The following is a 26,669-nucleotide window of genomic DNA, read 5'->3' as shown; positions in this document are numbered from 1 at the left end:
TTCACTTTCAATTTAGTAAAGAGAGTTTTGTTTATATATTTGAGTAACTGATTTGATTATTGATTATAAGGGTGAAGGTGGGTGATAGTGTACCTTCCCAGCATAGAGGTGGCGACACCATTATAAAAGAGCTCAGGACCTTGCATACCGATAACGGAAGGGTGTTGCAAGGGGGTTACATAAGGAATAAACTACTCCAGTAGGAACCTGAAGGACATTCTAAAGGCTCCGAATGAGACTTAATCCATGGATACCTTCTTAAAGTTTAGTCTAATGATGGACTGACGTGGAGTCAGCAACATTCTGTTCCTTTCAGAACTTATCTAACTTGAGAAAGAGTTGAAATGACATGAGAGACTCATGGCAGCAGAAGCACTAAAAAGCCAAAGGCTCTGGGAATCAGAAAGGGGTGAAGCTTGATTTGGGGACCGACTGCTGCTTCAAGCAGATTACGTGGTGCTTCCTGTAGTTGCAGATTCCAGAAGGTCTTCTCTCGTGTTCAGGAGCTATCGGACTTGTGCTAGCTGACAACAAGCTGCCCAGAAGATGCCAAAGATGTTTGATCCTGCCCATACAGTGACAGTGAGGCTGATAGGGACATTCCAAGCCCAGCATATGGATACTGAGGGACAAAGGCCTTCCCATCTCAGCTGATGCAACGGTGTCTTGTAGGTTATCTACTCCGCAATCTTCTTGCCCTGATCAGGGCACACATACGACACACTCACATGTAATGCGCACACCATCTTCTACTAACATTACATGGCCTGTTAGTCCCCAGAGGATTTCCAATCAAGTCACAGCTTCCTTTTGTTTTTTAATCCGCATATAGTGTTAATGTTTATTTAACATAGTGCCTTTTACAGACTACTCAAGGACAGAAAATCTCTAATTTTAAAAACAATTAATTACACATGACAAGTCAAAGGAAAAAGTACAGCATGCAGAATCAATGGGGTGCCAAGTGACAGAGGCCAGCCTTCCATGACCATCTTAGGTCTGCAGAAATTTAGTAGAAGAAGGTCACCGCTGTCAGCACAAGCAGATACAAAATGAGACTCCATCTTGGCCTCCAGCTGCTATTGCATAAGTTTCCACTGCAGCACATGGGTTTTGTTGTTGGGGTGTCACCAAAAAAGCTGATGACTATTTCATAGTTGTCACAGACGCCCTGCGAAGTGCATCCTCTGACTGTTCCTGCATTCTTCACTGAAAAAGATGGAGAAGAGTCATGTAGCCAAGAAAACTAGTGATGTTACCAACCTCTCTTGAATATTCACCATACTGTTTGAACTAAAGCCCCCATTAAAACCATTCAAGCAATTTGGACTAGAAGATGCCAGTCAGACCAGCAACCCTCACCGATCGTATTCATCTCATTTCTTCAACATAGAGCAGAATCAGATTTTGAAGGTTCTGAAAGTCCTAGGGCCTCATGTATAAATGGTGCGTACGCACAAAAATGTTGCATCCTCCCATTTCCACGCTCACATCACGATGTATAAAACCTAAACTTGCCGTAAAGCCATGCACATTTTCATGCCAGCTCAAACCCTGCCGTACGCAAGTTCTCCATTCGGTTTTGCAAACTGGCAGTACCCAGCATCAAAGCAGTGCTTTTGTTCCAGTGTCATTTCCCTTTCTTTTTTAGATCCACATCCCTGACGTGGCTTTATCATATACACTGAAATGAACCGCATATTGTTTATTAGTTTAAGGCATCAGATTGTAATTAACCTGTAACAATATAATGGTTCACGGAATGGCCAAAGTATTCCAAATCTCACAGCTGCTTAAGCGTTGTTCCTCACAATGCACCACTCAGAGTATTTATATCATTGTATCCTGAGTGGGGAATCACAGCTCTACAGCAGCTGATCACAAAGAGAAATATTGGGATACAGCATCAAGCACACGCTGCATCAGCCATGCTGTCTATTGAACTGCTCTCATATGGCAAACGCTTCAAAGCCTATCCTGAACGGACCTCGTGGTTCACAAACAGTTCCATCCCAAGAACTCTAAACATACTCAATCAGTCCATCAAGTGCTCCTTGTACAACTGTCTGTACTTATAAGTACAATCACCTCACTGTAAACTTGCGATAGTTATAATATTACACAACCTGAGCCACTTTATAAAGTGCGTATTTACATATGATGACAATATCATTTTAAAGATGAAATGCAGCAAAATATGTTTATTACATTATACAGATAAAATGTTAACATCATTTAAATAATCTGTATTGTTAATAATTAAACATGTGAGGACACGGTGTTGCAGTGCTAACTAGTTCAGGTTCCTGCCTCGCGCTGTATTCTTGCTGTGGCTGACGCGACACTGGAAGGATAGATGGATAGAATAATTAAACATGTACTGCGAAGATATTTCAATGTTCCTTAAAAGTTCTGAAGAATCAGCGTTCTAAGCTTGCAGAGGGCTTAATGTCTATTACAGAGCTGATTGTTTGGCGATTGGGTATTTGGAGAAAGAAAAGGAAGAAAAAGAATTGGAGGTTAGTACGTTTGAAATAGGCAGTACTGCTACAATAAAGTATTTCATCGAAGGTCATGCATGGTGCAGCAAGCATCTTGCATGAGGCAGGAACAATGTCTGGATGGGGTGCCAGCTCCTCACTATCACTGAGCCACCATGTTCCCATGTTTAATAAATGTTTTAATTCTTATCATCATAAAAATGATATCAAGTATACATCTCAGTATTTTAATTATTCAGAGAGCTGTAATATCACGATTGTCATGGATTCTGTGTCCTGTCAGAGGAAGAGAAAGCCCGGAAGCACGAAGTGATTCACACACATAGAGCACATAGAAGATCAAGTACAAAACAAAGCATTTAACGTGCTACTTTAGTTACAATGGGATTTGAGAAGCTAGTAAATTAAACGATTTTAAGATGAAGTTTATGATGTTCTACTTTAATGACAAAATAAAATACGTGATTAAAGTGGAAATTTCGAGATTAAAGTTGACATTTCGAGCTTTTTTCCCCACTGTGTGCCTATTTTTTTTTCTCTGTACCCTAATAAGCTTTCATATGACACTCAGACGGTGGGCTGCGACTCACTTTTTCAATGCGACTTTGATATCTGACCACTTCTTTTTGATTTAGGAGCACTGTGCGACTTTGTGAACTTGAGCTTTCGAGTTTCTCTGACACTCTATATCACTCGATCAACTTCCTTTTGTTGTTTATATCACTGTTTAAACCACTTGATATTTGCTGAAATTCTTCTATTTTCCCCCTGTGCTTTTTTCACAGAACGCTGAGCTTAAGGGCTATTTATATTGATTTGCATTTTCAAAGACTGCGGTGGGCTGGCGCCCTGCCCGGGATTTGTTTCCTGCCTTGCACCCTGTGTTGGCTGGGATTGGCTCCAGCAGACCCCCGTGACCCTGTAGTTTGGATATAGCGGGTTGGAGGATGGATGGATGGAAGTTGCAAACTGTGTCCACGTGTTTCTGTTGAAGAACTCATTTTAGGATCACAGCTGGGGTCCAATGGATTACTTCAGTCCTGTCCCCTCTTAACAAAACATGAAGTCAAGTTTTGAAAGTCCCTAAAGTCTTACTGTCTACCACACTACTTGGTTGCTTATTCCAAGTGTCTATCGTTCTTTGTGTAAAGAAAAACTTCCTAATGTTTGTACGAAATTTCCTTTCCACAAGTTTTCAACTGTGTTCCCGTGTTCTTGAAGAACTCATTTTAAAATAACAGTCTCGATCCAATGCACTAATTCCCTTCATAATTTTAAACACTTCAGTCAGGTCTCCTCTTAATCTTCTTTTCCTTAAACTGTAAAGGTTCAGCTCTTTTAATCTTTCCTCACAATTCATCCGCAGTAGCCCTTAATTAGCCGGGTCTAGTGCTACTTTGTCCTTTTTTGTAGCCTGGAGACCCAAACTGCACCCAGGACTCCAGGTGAGGCCTCACCAGTGTGTTATAAAGCTTGAGCAGAACCTCCTGTGACTTGTACTCCAAACATCAAGGCGCTATATAACCTGACATTCTGTTTGCCTCTTAATGGCTTCTCAACACTGTCTGGCAGTCAGTAGCTTAGAGTCCACTATGACTCCTATTTCCTTCTCATTAGGTGGACTCGCGATTTTCTGACCGCCTATTGTGTATTCAAACCTCACATTTTTACTTCCTATCTGTAATTCTTTACGTTTACTGACATTAAATATTAATCTGCCACAAATCTGCCCAAGCCTGTCTGCTGCCCAAGTCCTCTGCTAATCCACCTATCTTGGTATCATCTATACACTTAGCCAGCTTGTTACTTCTATTCCTCTGTCGTTTTGTAAAATGGAGGCCACTCAGCTTTCACGAGCCTCCCTTGATTTGTGCTCTGCCTAATTTCTTCTGCCAAAGGTGCAACTAGCAACATCAGAGGACCAAGTAAAATACACAAAAAACCAACAGGAGTCCAAACTGGAAAGCAAGAATCAAATTAGTAAACCTAAAGAGTAAGGTGGGAACCTCAGCAGAAACAAGGTACATGTTGTTTTCCTGTTGTCATACAGGTGCGTCTGTGATTCACCCTCCAAGCCCATCTGAGACAGGCTGAGAGGGGGCGCTCGTGCTAACATTCTCCTCTTTTCTTCCCTCCACAGTACCAACCAGTACTGGTGGCCAGTAAGGGCGACTGACTCCGTCCCTTCTAGTTCCTTGTCTATAAAGCCCCCAGCTGCCAGAAGGAGGTCTTCAGTTTTGAACAGATTGTAATGTTGCAGCCAGAGAGAGAGAAATTCACACTTATACTCTCTCTCTTTCTTTCTTTCTTTCTCTTTCTTTCTTTCTTTCTTTCTTTCTTTCTTTCTTTCTTTCTTTCTTTCTTTCTTTCTTTCTTTCTTTCTGAGAGTATTTTCAAAAACTTGGACCATACTGTATCGAGTTCCTACAAACGCAATATGAAAAGCTCGACACACACGAGAACCTCCTACTCCTAGTCAGAGACTAATTAGCCTTAATTTGATCCCCTTTGATGGAGGTGTCCTTTATGATCTGCAGAAGTAACCACCAGACCAATTAAGTCAATTAAACAAAAAGAGTACATATTTTGAAAACCCAAACAGAACTATAAACATATTCCACATTAGAAAATCCTACACAAAAGAAAACTGAACAAGTTGTAATAAACGTCCAGGAACCTTGCCCCACCGGAATAACAGGAGAAGGGAAGGACTGGGAAAAGGGCACTATCTTTCCTGGACCCCAAGAGGGTGACCTCCCTGGATTACATGGGGGCCACAGAGCTTGGAAGCTCAACCCTATGGAGGGACGTGGCCACCACCATGGGGTGCCTGGACAGCTCTGGGACTGTGGTCCACAGCACTTCCGCCACACCCAGAAGAGGAGCTGGATGCCCAGGCGGCAATTCCACCACACCCGGAAGTGCTGGGAGATGTTAATTTTGGAGCACATGAAGTACTTTCGGGTGCGCTATAAAAAGGGCTGCCTCACTCCATTCGGGAAGCCGGAGTCGGGTGGAAGAGGACAGAGCTTGCGAGTGAGGAGTTGAAGGTGGCAGAAGAGAGAGATGGAAGTCTAAAGGACTCTTAGTGGTGATTAATGCACTGTGTGTTGTGTTGGGAAAAGGAGTTGTAAAATAAACGTTTGTGTTTTGGGACATTCTGTGTCTGCCTGTCTATGTCCGGGTATGAGATCTCCACAAAGTAACCAGATATTAATTAATATGACCACACACCTGAACAAACCCTTTATTAATGAACTACACAGAAAAATGTGTAGCATAAAAGGAAATGAGACAAACAAAAAAAAAAAAGAAATATGACTATTCACAGACAGCACAAGAATATTCACAGCACATACTGTACATATATATTCATATAGATAGTATACAAATACAAATCAAACATACACCCCATCCACATTCCCCAGTCCCTTTTAGATTGTACCTTTTGGCTTTGGATCCAACTGGGCTGGGTATTTCACTGTTAAATCCAGTGCACTGGTAAAATATCCCAATGACACTTTTGCCCTCTACGGTTTAAAGGAGCATTCTCACCGGCTTGGAGACAAGTATTATCCTGGATGCCAAAGTCTGCCTCACCCGGGTGTGATGGTGTTAACGACCCTCAATGGAAGACGCAAGCGTCACAAATAAAAGGCAGCACCATGCACACCAATGTCCTCCCCTGGTCAGCCAGTACTCATTTTTGCGTGTATCCAAACTAATGTAGATAAGGAGCATTTCATGCCTTTCAGATCACTCTCTTTCTATTCCTCTCTCCCAGCTCCTTCTCCTCTCCTTTTCAAAATGCGCCTCCTTTTCTTTTTGAAGTTGGTCCAGCCTCTTGCAATACTCACCATTGCATTTATTCAAGGACCCACAGGCGTGGTTTGGCCCCCTGCTCCCTTAAAGAGATATCCTTAAAACACTTAATCCCAAGGACATATATTCTAAAGAGAACAAGGGGCAGAAACAGACACAGCACATAGAATATGTAGTAACCGTTACAGTACTCCACAGGTGGTTCTGGCTTATAAAGCGCCACGTTAATGACATCATAACGAGTGACAATCTAAGCTGTGTCAGGGCAATGTCCTGTCATCACCCTAACTCTTAACCTGAAATATCCTAACTGACTCACAATAAGAGAATAGCATGATGGTGCCTTCATTTAATTTAAGAAAAGAATTATGAGTAACAGTCTAAAAAATGGTGGCAGGTAATTCTTAACGTCATCCTTGAGAAACTGGGCATGCTGAACATGCTTTTTTTCACATAGGATATCATTTGCCAGCCTCCAGAATTTTCAAAAATCCACTTTAAGGTTTTCCTCCTTGGGTATTTGAGGATAAAGTAGTGCGGAGTCTCCAAGAGTTGGACGTCTGTTGACATGTCCAACACTCAGAGACCTACCTCCTCCACCTTGACATGGAGAGGTCTGCTATGGTCCACATCTTGTCCTAAGCGACCCTGAATGGCAAGTTGTTTTATTTGCTGCCCTAAACTGTGACGATGTGCTCTGCCTTGCTTTTACTTCTACTCTCTCCTTGTAACGATGTAAACAGGATTAGTTAATGAAGCACATGTGATAAACGTGTGATGGACATGTGGACTTTCCCATGTGGTTGTTAGTATTCATGGTCACCACCCACACATTATACTCTACTTACGTCCAATTGTGAAGCAGAGGGTTTCACTTCCTTTGCACTGGATAGTCCCCTTGATGTTGCCGTTTACTCCAAAATAGCACGTCAAAGAATTCAGAGTTTGTGGAGACACTAAAATATAAGAATGACAAAATCAGAGAAATGCAATAAAGAAGCACGCTAGCCTTCCGCAGTCAAATTCTGCCAATGTGCCAAACTGTACGACAAAAAAGCAAATGGCAGAAAAATGGCCAAATCATTTAGCCCCCTGAAGACTTCATCAAAGTCCCACGTGTGGACATTTCTGTTCTTACTGTCACATGTGGTCATGTGCTCTAGGATGTCACTGAAGAAGTCAGAATGCCGTTTGGGGTCACAATGTCTAAATGAAGTGCTGTGGAGCTCTGTCACTGACAATGGTTTGATGATGGACACGGCCCATTGGGAGCAGACTGAAACAGATTTGGGAGGCTTGAACCCCAATATGGGATGACCTGGTCATTTCTGAAGAGTGCTGCTGGGGTTTGGAGTTGATGTGATCAGCCTGCTCAGGCTCTCAGAAAGATGATAAGACAGAGAAGTAGGTGGTGGCATCCACAGCCTTATCTACTCGCAATATAAAATTCATATTTGATATTGAGTCAGGTGAGGGAATTGGCAAAGATGGTGTGCCACTTTGGGTCAGAGAAAGAGAAAAAACCTCAATGAATGAGTGTCTGCATTCTTTTCGCTTTGCTCTTTTTGTATTATTGGATCGGACTGTTCCTCTTCACCAGCAATGCCCAGTGCGTCTGGCACATGTGATGAACGTTATGTCTAGAGCTGACTTGGCGTGGCATACGCCTTTCGTTTGTACAAAGACCAGGACCCAATTCATTTGTAGGCCGAAGTACAGTAGTCAATGAAGCTTGGCAGGGCCAACTGGTCCATTTGTCATGTTCACTATGGGGTATGTGTGTGTGTGAGTATGGGAGTTTGGCTGGGCACTCAATGGTACCTTGGCTGAGGCTGTTTTCAGCCTTGTACCCAGCACTGCTGGGATTGGCTCTAGTCCTCCGTGCCCCTGATTTTGGTCATTGTCCGTCTCCTATTCAATTTCATTAAATTTTCCTTAGAATTCATCCTTTGGTGGATCTAAAGTATGCACTCACACATTGGGTGCCTCAACAGCCTATCCATTTTGTAAACTGGTTTTACCCCCTAAAAGGTTAAAGTCTACCCAATGGTGTCCTTTTGGCATGCAGGGACCAAGAATCAACTGAATGACATATTGCTGGTGGGCACACTCACATCAGATTTCAGGTCTCACCACTCTTGAATATCTTTAGGATGTGGAGGTAAAAGAAAAAGGAAAAACCAAAAAGAACCGATGAAAAATGTGCACTTGCACCACAGACAGCGACTAGCTTGTGCCATCACACAAACTAAAGGGTACAAGACAAGAGTTTGCCTTCACCCTGCCATAGCCACCCAGTGGCATTTTAGGTGACAAGTCAACTTCATAGGAAAAAAAGGGAGAGTACAGGGAGAACAGACCACACTCCACCCCTGGAGCCCAGGCGCTACTGTGCTGCCCCTAGGCTGTCCCTGATGAAATGCCGAATGACAAGATCGGGGACATGAGTTGGCAAGATGTTCAATGAAGAAGGAGCATTTCACACAAAATTACACAGGCAAAACATCACAGAAACAAATCACTAAAGACATGAAAGAAGGAGGGCGAATGGTGCCGTCATGGCTGACTGTTACCTGTTACTGAGTTCACCGGGTTGCAGAGGTTTGTCGTGCAGCACTGGGCATTGACATTGGCACTGAGGACCCCAAAGTTAAAGGACAAGGGGGAATTGCAGATTCCTGGGTAGGCGCAGCTCTGATAATATTGTGTGCTGGACATGCCATCTGTAGAGAGAGAAAACAGTGCAGCAGCTTCAGTGCAAGGATATTTAGGTGATCAATTAGGCCATCTTTGAGTTTAGCCAATAAAAACATAAAATATAGCTTTGTCACGCATTCACACGGCACTACAGTCACACAGATAGACAAGTTGGGGATCGCTGGTCACTTCAACGGGAAGGTGCACAGTCTTAGAAGAACCAAATACGGTGTTAAACAGGGTGAATCCGAGGAATGGAAACCATTAAAATACCAGAAAATGAAAAGGCTGCTTGGATCAGGAGCCATGGCAGACACCTCCTTGGGCCGAGAGCAAAGTCCAGCTACCAGGTTAAGCAGACATGCTATTTATAGCCAGAAGGTGTCCCCATGATGTTGACGCACACAGTGGCACTTTGCATAAAAGAACACAGATTAGCAAAACACCCGAAGGAGCCGTGTGCCAGCACCGACTTTTACAACTTCATGGTTGGTTAATTACGTAACAAGCACGATGCTTGAGTAAGAAAACATCTTGATTCAATTTTAATGGCGGCACACAAGGGTGCCATTTGTTGTTGTGGTTTAGACAGACCTCTCTGTCCTCGTATTCAGCCCATAACTACATTATCAAGTTATTCATCTTAGCGCTTCTGGTCTCACATGTCTATTTTGTTTGCTTGATGCCTTCAGTCCATTTATGATTTGAATCAGCTGAGCTTTCCCTAGTGGGCCATGGCCAGCCCAGGTCTGGTTCTTATTTATTGATCTCCAACATTAAAGTGATGATGTGAACTCCGAGAGGTGTGGACTCTGGGCTCAGTCCTGTCATAAATGCCCATTCCAACCACAGGACTGCAAGACTGCCACTGCCTGGGTGTTTGTAAGGCCGGACACATCATTTCACACCCCACATGACAAAGTATGTGTCACATGCCAAGAGCGCACAAATGGTACCATTCCATGTTTAACAGATAAATAATCCCTCCTCCATCACAGGGGTTGCGTTCCAGACCCCCCTGCGAGAGGTGAAAATCCGCGAAGTAGAAACCATATGTTTATATAGTTATTTTTATATTGTCACGCTTGGGTCACAGATTTGCACAGAAACACAGGAGGTTGTAGAGAGAGAGGAACTTTATTCAAACACTGCAAATAAACATTTGTCTTTTTCAAAAGTTTAAACTGTGCTCCATGACAAGACAGAGATGACAGTTCCGTCTCACAACTAAAAGAGTGCAAACATATCTTCCTCTTCAAAGGAGTGCGCGTCAGGAGCAGAGAATGTCAGAGAGAGAGACAGAGAGAGAAAAGCAAAAAATCAAAAACCGATTGGTGCTGTTTGAGCTTTAAAGTATGCAAAGCACCTTATGGGAAGCATGTCGCTTGACAACGCAGCTGCAAGTATGCCCAGCAAGGAAGGGAGCAATGTGAAGGTTGTCTTTCAGCATTTTTTAGATGAGCATCCGTATCCTCTAGGAATGCGAACAGACCCCCTGCTCAAACCCCCTCTGTCAGGAGCAGAGAATGTCAGAGCAAGAGAGAGAGAGAAAAGCAAACAATCAAAAATCAATAGGTGCTGTTTGCGCTTTTAAGTGTTCCCGCTTTTTACCCTGTGGGAAGCATATAGCGCACCAAAGCAGCCATAAGTAAGCCCGGCAAAGAAGGGAGCAATGTGAAGGTAGTCTTTCAGCGTTTTTTGAGGAGCGTCCATATCCTCTAGGGGTGAGAACAGCCCCCCCTGCTCACAATATATTTGAGGAGTTTTATTTAATACGTAATACGTGCTCTGATTGGGTAGCTTTTCAGCCATCTGCCAATAGCGTCCCTTGTATGAAATCAATGGGGCAAACCAAATGAGGAAGCATGTACCAGAAATTAAAAGACCCAATGTCCACTGAAACGCACGAAACAGCAAAAAATCTGCAATTAATATTTAAATATGCTTACATATAAATTCCGCGATAGAGTGAATCCACGAAAGTCTAAGCGCGATATAGCGAGGGATTACTGTAAAACGGTGCTTGTTAAAACATTTTCTTTCCACGCTCACCAATAACTTGACCCACCCTCAAATCACAAGCGCACCAGTCCATCACACAAGCTGAATGCCAAAAATGAATGTCAAAGATCCATCATAGAGGCCAAGAACATCTTGGGCAAGATGATTATTAGAGGTGTAGCAATGGCCGCTGGAGGACAACCAACTTTCATTTGGGTTAGGAGTTCACTGCTGGCAATAAGCAAATGGAAACTCTGAAAAGCAACAAACCTTAAAAGTATAGAAAGATAAAAACTTAAACAATGCAAGCAGACCCCTTCACTCACCACACCCAGCCCCTTAAAGAAGTGGAATAAAGTGCCAATCAAGCAGACCCAGCCTGTTCCTAACACCCACCATTTGTATTGCAGTCCACGCTTAAGGCCTGAAAGGCCTCAGATCAACTCACTTTCTACAACTTGCAGTGCAAAACTCCCACAGGTGGTGAATGAAGGATCACAGACGGAGAGCCGAGTTGTACACTGGCCGGGGCTGGAGCTTGTGCAGGTGTAGCAGACCAAAGAATTCGATTCTGTCAAAAGCAAAGAGACTTCATTCAGGGGTCTAACACCAACAAAAGTACAGTTTAACTTTAAGAAATCCCTGGGGCTTTTTGGCTAGACAAATGACACTCCTCTTCAGGAAACTCATGGAGTAACAAATCAGCAAGTAAGCCACGATCATTTTTAGTTCTTGGGGCGATGTGACAAGCCCATCCATGTGTGTGGAGCATTAAAAAGGTCTGATGTGATGGGCTACATTCCTTTTAGGTGTGTTTGTGCATAAAATGAGAGGGAAGTTTCATTATTGTTGAGATTCCCCAAATTTTTGAAACTTCAAAAATATCAGGTGAGAAAAGCACTGCTGAGTTTTTGAAAGTTATTTCTCTTAAAACAGAGCAACCTACTGAACAGCATCAGTCACTGAATAAGGCCCTGCTTGAAATAGACCAGGGGAGCTGACCTCGTGATCTTCATTTAGATTTGACTCATTGAATGAAATAAGTACAAATTCAAACAGTTAACAGTATATTCCTGTTACTTTAGGCACATGTCCACACACTTCTAAAGATGCTTAGTAAACAGATGCCACATCTAGAAGCTGTAAAGAGGGTATATCATCTCAGCGTAAAGAAAGTGGCTCTGTAACATGCAGAAATGCAGCTGAGAGTTACATTCAAAGTTCAGCCTGATGGTGGAACAACTCTGAAAGGTAATCTGAAGACAAAAAACATGAATATTCACAACGGTTATCTTACCAGGGGTGATGCGGTTACAGAGCTGTCCTGTACAGCAGCTGGCAGTCACACCTGATGGCAATCCAAAGTAAGCTGCAATGGTGGCCATATTGGCACAGGCACCTAGTGAAGCACATCCACTGATTGTGTCCGTGTTTGAGACTACAAAAGAAATGAAGGCAGACTGTTGAGTGAGGCAGGAGTGAAGGTCAACTCCACAAACACCTCACACGTAATGAGCTTCTAAAGTCAGAAAAAATGCCCACTAACAAAAGTTTACCAACTGGCACCAAGTTGTTATCTTCACAAATGGCCTGCCATAAAAGGTGTTTTTTGTTTCTTTTGCCACCTTTTGGATTTTCTCCCTGCCCATTTCAGATGCAGAGCCAAATGAGGTTTGCCTTTTTCCTGCAGTTTCTACTCACTCATGGCTGTGAAGCAGCTGTCTTCAGTGATTCTGCATTGCACACGGCTCTGCTGGTTTACTCCTCCATAGCACTGCAGGGTGCCCAAAGACGGTGTAAATGCTGTAAGGACAAATGGAGAATCACCAGTAAGGAAAGATGGATGGGGCCTTTATTTGATTTCAACAGGCTGATTTCATGGGCCGTCTTGGGGACCTTCACCTGGCTGGATAGCAGTACATCGTTTAACATTACAATCCCTGAAGCCTACGAAAATATTCATAATGCCGGGCCACCTTAAATTCCCTCACACCTCATCATCAATGTCTTTGTTTCACAAATGTGTCGATCAGCAACTGCACCATCCCCTACTGAGGCAGCAGCTGAAGTCAAGTCAGACGCTCAAGTCTGTTTATCGTGGTGTGAGGTGTCTGGAATTGTAGAGGGTAAATAATATATTTTTATTTGGAATACATACATTTCATGGATGAAAGTATGCCTGGTACTGATACCACATTTCCACAAATACACTTCATGGAGAATGTGGATGAATGAGCATTTGAGTGACAAAATATAGTCCCCTTCAGTCTCTTGCATTGTCCTCCTGTGCTCCTCCCTCACTGAGCGCTAAATAAGCAGGTACACGGACCACATAGATGGACCACAAGACAGCTGCAGTGTATTGTATGGTACTTGAAGTGAACCACGTTACTTAATAGTCAATTGAACTGAACTGAAGAAAATAATGACAGCAATTCCAATGTGAGGGTCCGAGGCCATGGTTGCCTCAAAATATGTCTGGAAACAAAATGTGTAATCACAGTCTAAAAACCTGTCATAATTGCCTCCAACAAGAGATGTATACAAGAAAACAAGAGTTAGATGCACACACGACACAGTGATGCTCAATCCACTAAAGAGACTACCCTGCAAGTGGAAACTGGAAATGTGTCCAGGACCTCCATGCTGTATGGATAAATACATTTGAGTTAGCAATCCTTTATTGTCATTTCAACTTCATAGTGAATCCGTATTTGAAGACAGTCAGGGAAATGAAAGGAAAGTGTGTTTAGGACTGAAGCCAGGAAGAAATTCTTTACACAAAGAGTTGTGGGACTAGGGAACAAACTACCAAGTTATGGAGTTGAAGAAGAAACCTTGATCATCTTTAAGAAGGATCTGGAGAAGATATTAGGGCATCTGAGCTATTAGCTAAACAAAATAGCAGCAAATGGACTGAAGGGTCTTGTCTTGTTTATCAAGTTTCTTATGTTTTTGTATATAAGGAGGTGCCTCTGGTAGGACTGCCTAAAGGAGTCAAACCTTATCAGTGTAAATGGACATGAAAAGTCAGCAAAAATATCAAAGGCATTATTAAATGAACATATCGACCTATGAGTAGGGTCAATTTGACATGTAACTTGGTTCACCAGAAGCTTCTCATGCTGCTTGCCTGTCAGAAACTGGAGCTCTAGGTGTCCTTTGGATTTTCGCCGTTGAATCAGATCAGTGTAACATGGCCACCCTAGTGCAAGAGCAACTTGAATATGTATAAGAAGACACAGGCCTTGATAGTGGGGACTGCCACTTTGTAAATGTCAACTAGGACACAGAATTGTGGTTCTTTTTTTCTCCTCTAGCTGTTTTTACCTATCAAAAGGGACCATACCAGGTGAATTAAGGAAAGATGGACCTTGGTGGACTACATAGTGCTGCAACCAAAAGGAAGAATGGAGGAACAGTCATACCAATTTACTGAAGCTCTGATGTTGGTCGTCATTCCCAGTCATTGACTTATGATATCTGCAATTGCTAAAAGTCATACAAAATATGACTAACATATTGTTGACTGCAGTCACCAGATATTGTCACTGTCCCCAGTTCTCAAGTAATTTCATCAATTAAGGGAAAATGCATGAAAGTGAAGCTGGTAGTTCAAACACCTCTGTGGCACAGTGGTTAAGGCTTTGAACTTCCATCCCTGAGGCTTTGGTTTCAAATGTCACTACTGACAGCACTGTGTGACCCTGAGTAAGTCACTTCACCTGCCTGTTTTTCACTAGGAAAAAAAAAAAAAAAGAAATGGACCCAATTCTACCTAAAGTGTAAAGTGTTGTAAGTTACCCTGGATAACAATAATTCTATCTAACTTGAACTCAAACTCTGGCAGTTTTGTAATGACCCGTCAATCTGGTCAAAGCTATCATCCATCCATTTTCCAACCAACTGAATCCGAACACAGGGTCACGGGGGTCTGCTGGAGCCAATACCAGCCAACACAGGGCACAAGGCAGGAACCAATCCTGGGCAGGGTGCCAACCCACCGCAGGACACACACAAACACACAGCACACACACTAGGGCCAATTTAGAATCGCCAATCCACCTAACCTGCATGTCTTTGGACTATGGGAGGAAACCGGAGTGCCTGGAGGAAACCCAGGCAGACACGGTGAGAACATGCAAACTCCACGCAGGGAGGACCCGGGAAGCGAACCCGGGTCCCCATGTCTTCCAACTGCGAGACAACAGCGCTACCCACTGCTCCACCGTGCCGCCCTCAAAGCTATCAGCCATGTTGTTAATCTTCTCCTCACAGTGTTTTGTGTACTGATACAGGACACTCAGAGTGACATTTATGAAACCCTGGTTTCTTAATGTCATCTCACTGAACCCTAATGGACTGGACACTGACTGTGACGCCATGTCCTGTGGCTGCCTGGATGTCATCATGCCGTGCCTTGAAGAGCCTGCTGTGCTGAGTCAGGAAACATCTTATGATTATTTAAGGGTTTGAAATGACAGATAATAAATTCAGAGAAGGATTCTAAAAAAAAAAAAAAAAACCTTCCCCATACACAAGCCCCCAATTATTTGTCTTGTAGGTTCAAGAAAGAGAAGAAAAATTGGCCAGGCGGATGAACGGTGCTAGCATGGCTGTCTGTTACCTGAGACTAAGTTGACCGGGTTGCAGAGGCTTGTCGTGCAGCACTGGGAGAAAGCGATGGAACTAAACACTCCGGTGTTGATTGATAAAATAATATTGCAAATTTGTGAGCTGGCGCAGGTCTGCAAGTACTGAGTCATTGACACCCCATCTGCAAAGAGACAAAAACGTTAAGGAGCAATATGGAGAGCCAACCATCTCCATGCCACCTCAGTGTTATCAAGAGTCAATGGCACACACAGAGAAAGAGAAAGAAGCAATTCCAGCATGCTGAGTAATGAGATGAACATTAGAGGCAGAAGCAGCCCAAAAAAAAGCCTTGGGCAGGGGGGCCATGATGGAGGAATTCTCAGCAGTGGCATAAGCAGCATAGGTACATGACCAGGGCACACAAACATCCCCCATGCTCACATCCACAAAACTCTCTCATCACGTCTTGGGCATCTTCTTCACAGTTCTGCTCTCCTTTTCCTACCAGAACGGAGCACAGGAAAACAGTGGGTTGGCATTCAAGGAGCCCCTTTTATCAGAATCTCTCACTGGAGGGTTAAGTAAAATGACATCAACAAAATTGCAGTATGTGCCCCACATGCCAGCCTATGGAATAACCGGAGTAGTACCAAGCCTGTCATTTGGCCTAATTTACTGTTAAATACATAAATTAATACACACAATTAAAGCATGCAAAGTCAATTTAGTCTTGAACTGGATTAGAAAGGGCAGGCAATGGGCAAAACCACATGACATGTCCATTAGAATGGTCTGCCATAAAAGAACGCGGCATCCCTTGAGCTGATGTCATTTTTACTGTAAAAAAACACAACCCAATGACAACCAATAGCTTGTGCTGAGACGCCATGGAAATTAGCACTCACACTGTCACATGACAAGTAGATAGTGTGAAAAGGTGGAGTGCAGGCCCATTCTAAAAAACACATTTTCATAAAGAGAATTGCATTACTCCAGCCTGAAATAACACAGAACAGCACTTTCCTGCCAAGCTATGGAAGGTCAAGTTTAACCATAAAAATCAGACTTGATGTGCAAATACAAATGAAAGTAAAAGATGTCAGAATTAACTTATTCATCTACCCAATGCCCTTGATGCACACCAAACATGTATATAAAAGCCATTTTCAAGATGAAATAAAGTAAAAACTGAGGAATCAGATCAGAAGGGGCTTGTGGGCCATTTGGCTCAAACCCATGAGGGCTGATATTGCACAATGTTAAACCTGAATGTCACAAATCCATTGGAGAGGATGGCTGCAAGAGGACAACTGACTCAAAGGTTTTAATCATTTCATGAGCTTCTTGGAAATATTGAGTTCCAAAAAAACACCTAAAATGCAGCAAAAAGTGCAGATACCCTCCACCATGCAAGTGAAATAAAGCACCAGTCAGCCTTGAGCAACTCACAGAGGACCTGGACCCTTCCGAAATATCCACCATTTGCAATATACTCACAGCTTCAGGCCTAAAAGGCACAACCTGGACAGCGAAACTCCCACAAACGGTGGACAAAGGATCGCAGACGGAGAGCTGAGCACATGAGCCGGGGCTGGAGCTGGTGCAAGAGTAGCAGACCAAAGAATTTGATTCTGTCAAAAGCAAAGAGACTTCATTCAGGGGTCTGAGACTAACAAAAGCACATTTCCACTTTCAAGAGTCCTTTTGGCTGTAATCAAACAAATCACTGGGACTAAATAACATTCGTCATGGAGTCCTAAAGAATGAGAGCAAGTGCAGAGAGAAACCTTTGACATGTCATTTGTAGAAATCTCTGCACACAGAGACAAATTTTAACCTTATATTGTGTCATGTATGAGATAATGGAAGAAATGGTGAAGTAAAAAATGTAGTGTCACGTGTTGAGAAAGGTGTGTTAGTGAGCTGTCATCATGGGAGAGATAGGGAGGTCTCGTCTCACTAATACGCTGGAATTCATGAACATGCAGACATGCAGAGAAGTGCAGAGGTGATCATTGATCAGGATTTATGGAAATAAAGGCTTATGATCAAAGTTAAAGAAGTGTGAGCTCAAGGCACAATGTAGAGATGAATGCAAAATGATTTATAGAGAGACAACCTTTAAAGAATTAGGCCAACGGGTCCAGCGGGGTCAGTGCTGGGGCTGCTGCTCTTTTTAAGAGTTGTAAACAATCCTGGGAGAATATGGGCAGGATTGTTGCAGATGAAGTTTAGCGTAAAGAAATGAAGAGAGTTAGGGACACGAAACACAAATATTAGATTTAAATACACAAGAGCAAGGTTTGAAGCTTGAAATTTGGGCTATAAAAAAATAAATTGTATTGTATCTAGCGTGAAAGACCTGGGAGTCGTAGTGGACTGGTTACTATCAGTGAATAAGAAGGCTCAGCGGGAGTTAGGTAACATAGTGCCCTTGACATGTGAAGTACATTTCAAGGCAGGTTACCCTTAAGATGCACGAGGCACCAGTGAGGCCACACATGAAGTACTGGGGGCAGTTTTGGTCCCCATATTACAAACAAAACACAAAGAAAGTCCAGAGTGTCATGAGCACTACATTTAAAGAAACATTTTTCAAGGGAAATCCATTTTATTCTCAAAATCCTACATGAGTTTAATGTGTTCTTATATTCAAGAACCTCCCTGGATGCTCAGATTAATTGAATGTTGACGCTTGGAATAATGTTAATTGTTTTTTTTATTTTTTTATGTTATCATGCTGCTGTTTTGAGATCCTCATTCATCAGATTATGCTCCCGGTTACCAGGAGGCACAGCTGCATTTGCCACCAGTTCTGTTGTTATTGGCACGACTCTCTAAATATTGGCACGACAGACCATTCAGGACTTGGTATCTGCACTAACATCCTTTTGGCCTGAGGTGTTTCTGGCTTAGACTATATTTCATGTCCTGGTTCCATTCTTTCTATCCTTCTTCTCAACCTTTCAGGCATAACAGAGAGGATAGCAACTGAGGAGAGATGAACCTCTACAGTTTAGGCAAATTGACATTTAGAGGAGATCTGACAGAAGTGTTCAAAATTATAGATGTTTAATTATGAAGAGAATTAAGATGGTGTATCCCTCCTGTCACTTTAAACTAAAGGATCTAACCCTGACAACTCGAAGTTTGCAGGTTCAAATCCTGGGAGTGACAGAAGGAGTGCAACTCTGTTGGACCCTTGAGGAAGGCACTTAACCTGCAATTGCTCCATGGGTTCTCGCTGTACAAAGAGCTGACCCCAAAACTCTACGTGTGTCTGTGGAGAGTAAGTTGGGGTATGTGAAAAATGACACATTTCTAATACAAGAAATTGTATATGGTGATTAAAGGATTACAGTCACTAAAAAATATATATCACTAAAACAAATTTTTTAACTAAAACACAGGGGTACAAATGGTGACTTGTTAGGGGTAAATTTTGCACAAACCTCTGAAGCGCTTCCTTCACACAGAACCACTGACACATGGAATGAGTCACCAAATGGTGTGGCACACAGCTGGCCTTCAGGGACCTTAAACGCTCAAGTTCATATATTTTTTTGGTGGATAGCACTGGCTATCTTGTTGGGCTGAATGGCCCGTTCTCATCCATACTGTTCTCATAATGCATCACGTCACAAATTGCAAAATGGTCCAGGATCATTTCTTTGTCCTTTTACTTTTGATGCCAATGATGGAGCATCAAAAAGGCTCAATGTGACAGCTTCCTTCTTTTTTAAATTGTATAACGAGAAGCAGGTACTGCTGTTGCCATCTGTCTGCATGACAAAACTTGTGCCCAACTGCACTGACTTTGGTACATATGCTAGATTCATCAGTGCTACCCATGAAAATATCCAAATTAAAAAGATTAATTTCAACCCACATAAAGGAACCTTAATGGGTCAAACTTCATAATTCAAAAAGATACCAAAAAATAGGCCTCACCATTGAACCTCTTTTGAAATTTTAAACATGCTAGAGCAGTCACATGATAGATGTGAGATGTTTGAGCTGATTTCAATATGGCCACTCTAATGGTGGAGGGCTAGTCACACCCACCATATGCCACAGATACATCCACTGGTCTAATGTAGGGTGGCATTGGTTGGATCAGTCGGATATTGGGCTGTTTCCAGACTGATATGTGTTTGTCTATTTCTGCTACATCAATGGAAGGTAATCTAAAGACACACTTACAATAAAATGATGAAAACTCGAAGATCAACCATGGTTATCTTACCTGGTTTTGCCAGGTTACAGAGCGATCCTGTGCAGCAGCTGGTGGTCGCACTCGAAGGCACCCCAAAGTACACTCCAATATAGGCCATATTGTTACAGGCACTTTGTGAAGCACATCCAGTGATTGTGGCCACATTCTGGACTACAAAAGAAGGATCAACATGAGCTGAAAGCAGACGGAGGAGTAATGTTGTTTTTGTCATTTTTAAAAAGGCTGATTAAATATTACTTCAGAACAGACTTGTGAAAAAAGAAATTGTTTGCAAAAAACAAAAATTTCTGAGTTTTCACTCAGGCTCGGCAGTGACCCTGGCCATACTGTTTGGATGTTTCCTTCTCAGCTGCTGTTCTCGCATCAAACAGATTCAAAGATGATGTTTTATTTTTTCTTGCTGTTTCTACTGACCTGTGACGGTGAAGCAGTGGTCTTCAGTGTCTCTGCATGTAACAGGGCTCTGCTGGTTTACTCCCCCATAACACTGCAGGGGGCCTAAAACTTTGGTGTAAATACTGTAAGGACAAACAGACAAGTGTCAGTAAGTAAAGACGGGCAGAACCAATGGTGCAGCCTTCATTTCCACAATCTCAGACAACCTACACGTGTGTGACCATTATACCTCCACAATGATGATGTCACATCTCAGGCACTTCTACTCTTCCTAAAATAACCACACAGGGCATTGATCAGATTTAAGACTGAAGCAAGAAAGCACTTTTTCACGCAAAGAGTTGTCGGAATCAGAAACAAACTATCAAGTCATGGAGCTGAAGTAGAAACCTCGACCAGCTTAAAGAAGGATCTGGAGGAGATACTGGGACAGCTGAGCTTTGAACTAAACAAATGGACTGAATGGCCTCTTCTCGGTTTTCACATTTCTTATGCCAACATTTGTCAGTTGCCTTGCCTCGTTTGGGCTTGATGTACCCAATGCACCCACATTGGCAGAACTTTTAACTTTGCCAGCTGAATTTGGTCACTTAGTAGGCTAACAGCTTTGAACAGTTAATGGTCATTATTGGCAGACTTGCACAATGTCTTCATGATTAATGCCTGTAACAGGGAGTACGAAATCTGGCGGGTGCAAAGTATAATGGCAGCTGTGTGAAACATGGACAAGAGCGTTTTCAAAAGGAGTTCAGTGATCAATCAGCAAGGGCTCAATGGGTGACATTTAAGACTTTGGGCCATGAAACACACACTGAAGAGCTCAGAATGTTGTAAAGATTACTTAGATTTGTAAAAGTACTGCAATGACTAAACATGAGAACGCAAGCGGAGTTCAACTGATCTCAGACAGTAGGTGAATGGATCTGCGCGGCACGGTGGTGCAGTGGTAGCGCTGCTGCCTCGCAGTTAGGAGACCGGGGTTCGCTTCTTGGGTCTTCCCTGTGTGGAGTTTGTATGTTCTCCCTGTGTCTGCGTAGGTTTGCTCTGGTTTCCTCCCCCATGGTTAATTGATGTCTCCTGGGTGCCTTCACATTTAGTGGCATGTTGTGCTCTTCTCTAAAGTAACAGCGCTGTTGGTTTCATTCTAGCACACCAGACTGAGTCAATGTTTTAAATAAATTAAATCCTTTGAAGGAACAACTCAGCTAATACAGCAGCACAGACAAGATGGCAGTCATGGTGCATTTTATCTTTATGATAAAGAATCTGACACTCCTTATTGTGGCACTTATGGTGGAAGGTCCAAGTCTTCTTGGTGTTCTAACACAATAAAAAGGAATGGGCTTCTCACCAGCAGACATGCCAGACTCGCAAGCAGACACTTCAAAGCCCTCTGCCATCTTGGCCAGTTACCCCCCTCATTGTTACCTGTAGACGAGTTGGTGTTGCAGAAATTGGGGCTGCAGCATACTGATTTGAAGGTGGCACTCAGCTGGCCAGTGAACATGGACATTGAAGTGTTGCAGAGTGATGGCGGCAGACAAGAACGGATGTAGCTGGTAACACTTGCGGAATCTGAAAAACAAGAACAACAGTAGAGTCAATGGAAAGTGTAACAACATTTGTGAACAAAGTGAACCTGACGAGCATGGCCTGCAATGAGAAGCTGTGCTGTGTCGTGATGAATTGGCTCACTCATGTGGTAAAGCGGGTCCACAGCTCCCGTTAAAAGGGCCACTTTTAAAATGAATAATCGCCACACTCGTGGCTTAGCGAGGGGGTGTGGTGGTGTGTGGCTGAAGCGGTTCCTGAGGAGTTTGTGATGTTTCTCACCTAAGTGCACAGGTGAGAAACGGTCCACATCCGTAATTGTTCCCAGGAGCATGCTGATTGCCACGACTGCCATGTTCTCTTCATAAATAGAAGCGCAAGTTGGCTAAGGGGGAAAAATGAAAGAAAGAAACGGAGGTTGCAGGAGTGTGGAGGATGAAAGAAGGCAGGAAGCAGCAGCAGTAGCAGCAGGACAAAGCCAGTGCAGGAGAGCGAGCGAGTGCAGCTGAGCAGGGAGCCTGGGTGTTTGGCCGACACCCGAGGAGCAGAAGTAGTGGTCGCTCTCGCTGAGTTTATTTTGAAGAGCAGGAGTGACCGGAAGGCAGATGACTCTCTGTGTAAGGCCGCGGAAGGCAGCGGGTGCTGGGACTTGGGATGTGCATTCCCCAGCGTGGGAGCCCTCGTCGGTATGGAACCCAAGTCACTGTTTGGAGGAGCCTACCGGAGCCAGGGGTCGGTGAGGCGATCCGATCAGCTGAAGCAGACAGAGCAGGTCAGCTGCGGTTAGGGTGACTCCCCTGTTGTGGGGCCTGTTTGGGAGAAGCAGGGGAGCCTCCAGCAGTAGTAGAATGATGTACTGGATTGTTAAAAGGATAGCTTCCAGACGTTATTTTAACCTTGTTGTTTTAAAGATTTTTTCTAATGGATTTTAACCTCCACTTTTCACTTCTGTTTTTACTGGATTATTTATTTAATGACTTTGAAGGCACTGCACTAATCATTTGGAACATTGTTTTGTTTATTGATTTTTTAATAAAAGCACTTTTTTGACACTTTTGTGCACCATCTCCTTGCTCCATTGTTGTGCTGACCGGGTGTCCAAGCAGGTTGTCCAACTCCCTTGTTGTGCTCATTGGAGTGTCGAGATTCAAGTTAGCACATGATGGGGGTCTAATTGGATTCTATGACAACGTCATGTCTTGTCCCACTTACTTGCTTGCTTGCAGTAACACAGCTGCAGCCCCACAGGATGTTGAATTAGAAGAGCAGGTGTTTGCTTGGTTTGCAGGACAGGAGTTCCACGAAGTAAATCCAGAACATGTATAACAGCTCATGGAGGACGCTGAACCTGGAGAGGAACAAGTATAAATGGGATTACATGTGGTCACTATGGCACGAGTCTCAGAACAGGACTGATTTTGGTGAGCCACATTGATGGTCCACACTTAAAAACAGCCAACAGAGAAGAGAATGGACGAGAGCCGTCTACCTGTCTTTGCTGTCATCCACATCTAGTGTACTGCTGTGAAAAATGATAAAGAAAGCCAACATGGCTATCACTTCTCTGAACTCAGTCCTCAAGGAGTGAGGAGACCGTCAAACAAATCCATGGAATATCCCAGCAGCAGCTGAAGGACATGGACATGGAAGAGGAAGAGGGCCAAGAGAAATAGCCTACTTGCCAGTTTAGTGGGCAGTGAAGGAAACAAAGGAGACGATGACTGGTGAAGAGCGCCAGCTGGTTGGACACCCACGGGGGCAATTGGGCACAATGCTTGTTCTTTCTTTCTTTCAACTATCTCCCTCATTCTGCCTCTCCAAGATGGGGAGAGGTGGGGTGGGGTTCTCTCAGGAGGTCTTTGTACTTGGATTATGTCTGACAGCATTTCAAGTTAGCTGCTTTATGGATTTGAAGGCCTGCTTGTCAGTTGGACAGGCAATAAAGAAGGGACAGAAGAGTAGGCAGGTGTACCCTGTATGCCTGACACTCACCCACTGTCAGCAGGCAGCAGCTCATTGAAAATGGCAGAGTGTCCACCATGCATAACAAAGCAATGTTGAAAGTGTGGCCTTAAGAGTCAAAAAAAAAAAAAATAAAGACAGTGAAAGTCTACAGGCATCAGGCTGCCATCTTCATCAGCACACCCCATCGGTGTGGGCCCAGAGGGTCAGCAGAGAACAGGAAAAAATACAGTTAATGTAATGTGATTAGTTGTATCTGTCCACCCATCCATTCATCTCTGTTTTCAATTATCCAATCATCCATTCATTCATCTCTTTATCCATCCATCCTTTCATCCATGCATGCATCAACTCCTCCAGCCAGCCATCTCTCCTTCCGTCCATCCATCTGTACATCATTCCATCCATCCACCACACATCCCATACTTCCTTGTATTTATTGACCCCCTCCTCATACATCCACCAAGCCAATCATCAGGCTGTCCATCTCTATTTCCATCCACCTGTGTAGTTCCTAAGCCTGCATTCTGACCTTCCCGTCCACTGGTAGGTTGTTCTGCCAGTTGTGGGATCTCGGGACATGCTGGGACTAGAAATGCGCCTGACAATATTGAATGACTACTTGATTTTTCTGCAGCCAGAGGACCCACAAGTAACAGCTGTGCCTTCCCTGTTACTGTCGTGACTAAAAATTATCACCAGAAGGCTTTTTACCTGAAATGAAGGCTATTGGGAGTCTCGGGATAGGCAGACAGAGTCTATAATTTTATTGAAATAAAATAACAATAAAAATAACACAGACTCAACCCAATTTGGCCAAATTGAGCTGAGCCCCGAACAGTTCAAAACCCAAAACTTAAACATCATTTCTTATCACTTTGACCTCATTCAAATTAGCTCATTTTCTCTGACTCCCCTCTACTCCTGTCTGGCCGATACTTTGAGTTCCCATGGGAACCCTTATTATCTCCTGACTTCACCTTGTATCTGCCCCCCTGGCACTTTCACTGTCTATTGTTCATTTCTAGTTTCTGTTTTTGCTTATTTCTTTCACTGGCCAAGGCCTTAATTCCATATATGGGTTTCCTCTCGTCATTTCCTTTCTTGGTCGGTATGCTAGTTTATACTTGGTGGCTCAACGCTAAGCTTTAATTTAAAAAGAAATATGGCATGTCCCTTTATTTAATCATTTGCTTGGCATGCTTGATTTACATTTAATCTCTGTACTTAGGTTAAATGCTAGTATAATTTTCTAAACTTATTTATGCTAGAATATATATTTTTCATACATTGCATCATCTGACCTTGGCAGCAATGCCTTTTTGCCATTTTTGCTGATTCACTATTCCAACTGGCTTCTTACATGCCTACTAAAACCATTTTTTCCTGCATTTTGTTACTGGTATTGCTCCTTGTTTTCTGGCCTGTTCTCATGCCTTCTTCTTTAGTCCTCGATTAGTTTCCTATTCTCTTCTTGCTTTCTTAATACTGGTAATTTTCTTTCAAGAATAGAAAATAATGCAATATAACTGATTTTTTAGTTAACCATTTGCGTGACCTTTCTTATTTGCTTAACATTCTAATTAATGATTAATCTTAATGTTTTAGAAGCTATTGATTACTTTTATAGCTATTTATGCTAATATGCTAATTATGCGTAATGTAATTAATGTTTCCTTCTTTACTACAAGGACTCAGGTTCAATTCCCAGCACCCCCAGGTTCATTGGGTTCTAGCCTGGGTGTCTCATGTTCAGAAGATCTGGGATTTTATGGTGCCCCAGTGTATGTTTGCATGCATATAGCCCACTGTGACGTCTTAACTGATTTTAGGTGAGATAAAAAGAAATCAGCAGATTTCCATCACGTCTCCTCTTATTCTTCTTTTGTTCAAACTGTAAAGGGTTAATTCTTTTAATCTTTCCTCATAACTCATCCCCTGTAGCCCTGGAATCAGCCTAGTCACTCTTCTCGGGAACATTTTGTAGTGCTGCTATGTCCTTTTGGTAGACTGGATACCAAAACTGCACCCAGGACTCCAGACGAGGCCTCACCAGTGTGTTATAAAGGTTGAGCAGAACCTCCTGTGACTTGTACTCCAAACATCAAGGCGCTATATAACCTGACAGTCTGTTAGCCTTCTTAATGGCTTCTGAACACTGCTGGGAAGTCGATAGGTTAGACTCCTAAATCCTTCTCATAAGGTGGACTCTCGATTTTCAGACTGCCCATTGTGTACTCAAACCTCACAATATTACTTCCTATGTGTAATTCTTTACATTTATTGACATTAAATTTCATCTTCCACAAATCTGCCCAAGCCTGTCTGCTGTCCAAGTCCATCTGTGATGATTTAACAGATTCCAAATTATTTGCTAATCCACCTATCTTGATATGCCAATACTGATGCTCTGTGTAAGAAAGGACAGAGCCGGTTATACTTCCTTAGAATGCTGGCGTTCTTCAACATCAGCAATAAGATGCTACAGATGTTCTTTCAGACGGTTGTGGCAAGCGCCATCTTCTACGCGGTGATGTGCTGGGGAGGCATAATTAAGAAGAAGGACGCCTCATGCCTGGACAAACTGGTGAGGAAGGCAGGCTCTATTCTTGGCATGGAGCTGGACAGCTTGACATCTGTGGCAGAGCGACAGGCGCTCAGTAGGCTCCTATCAATTATGGAGAATCCACTGCATCCACTAAACAGTGTCATCTCCAGACAGAATAGCAGCTTCAGTGACAGACTGCTGTCACCGTCTTGCTCCACTGACAGACTGAGAAGATCGTTCCTCCCCCAAACTATGCGACTCTTCAATTCCACCCAGGGGGGTAAATGTTAACATTATTCAAAGATATTGTCTGTTTTTACCTGCATTGTTATCAATCTTTAATTTAATATTGTTTTTT

The 26,669-nt window shown here is 43.0% G+C and overlaps 1 protein-coding gene across 1 annotated transcript; it reads right to left on the bottom strand.

Moving 5' to 3' along the window:
* Positions 1–718: 718 nt before the first annotated feature.
* Positions 719–20,387, bottom strand: LOC114667951 (urokinase plasminogen activator surface receptor-like). The gene is made up of 6 exons (XM_051920393.1): positions 20,269–20,387; positions 19,864–20,004; positions 11,470–11,592; positions 8,897–9,046; positions 7,172–7,279; positions 719–1,209 (listed from the first exon to the last, which is right to left on the bottom strand). The coding sequence occupies exons 2-6, from the start codon at positions 19,949–19,951 to the stop codon at positions 1,010–1,012; spliced, it is 669 nt and encodes a 222-aa protein (XP_051776353.1). The 5' UTR covers positions 19,952–20,004; positions 20,269–20,387; the 3' UTR covers positions 719–1,009.
* Between the last annotated feature and the right edge of the window lie 6,282 nt (positions 20,388–26,669).

This window comes from Erpetoichthys calabaricus, chromosome 17 (genome assembly GCF_900747795.2).
Source record: "Erpetoichthys calabaricus chromosome 17, fErpCal1.3, whole genome shotgun sequence".
NCBI lineage: Eukaryota > Metazoa > Chordata > Cladistia > Polypteriformes > Polypteridae > Erpetoichthys > Erpetoichthys calabaricus.
This window is presented reverse-complemented; position numbering and strand designations above follow the sequence as displayed.

Bases quoted from the DNA above. Each gene is read 5' to 3' on its own strand.
- LOC114667951 (XM_051920393.1), bottom strand. From the start codon at position 19,951: ATGGCCTATATTGGAGTGTACTTTGGGGTGCCTTCGAGTGCGACCACC. The intron at 7,280-8,896 runs GTAACAGTCAGC...CTTATATTTTAG, and splicing joins CCCGGTGAACTCAGTAACAG to TGTCTCCACAAACTCTGAAT. The intron at 1,210-7,171 runs GTAAGTAGAGTA...CATCTTTTTCAG, and splicing joins CCTCTGCTTCACAATTGGAC to TGAAGAATGCAGGAACAGTC.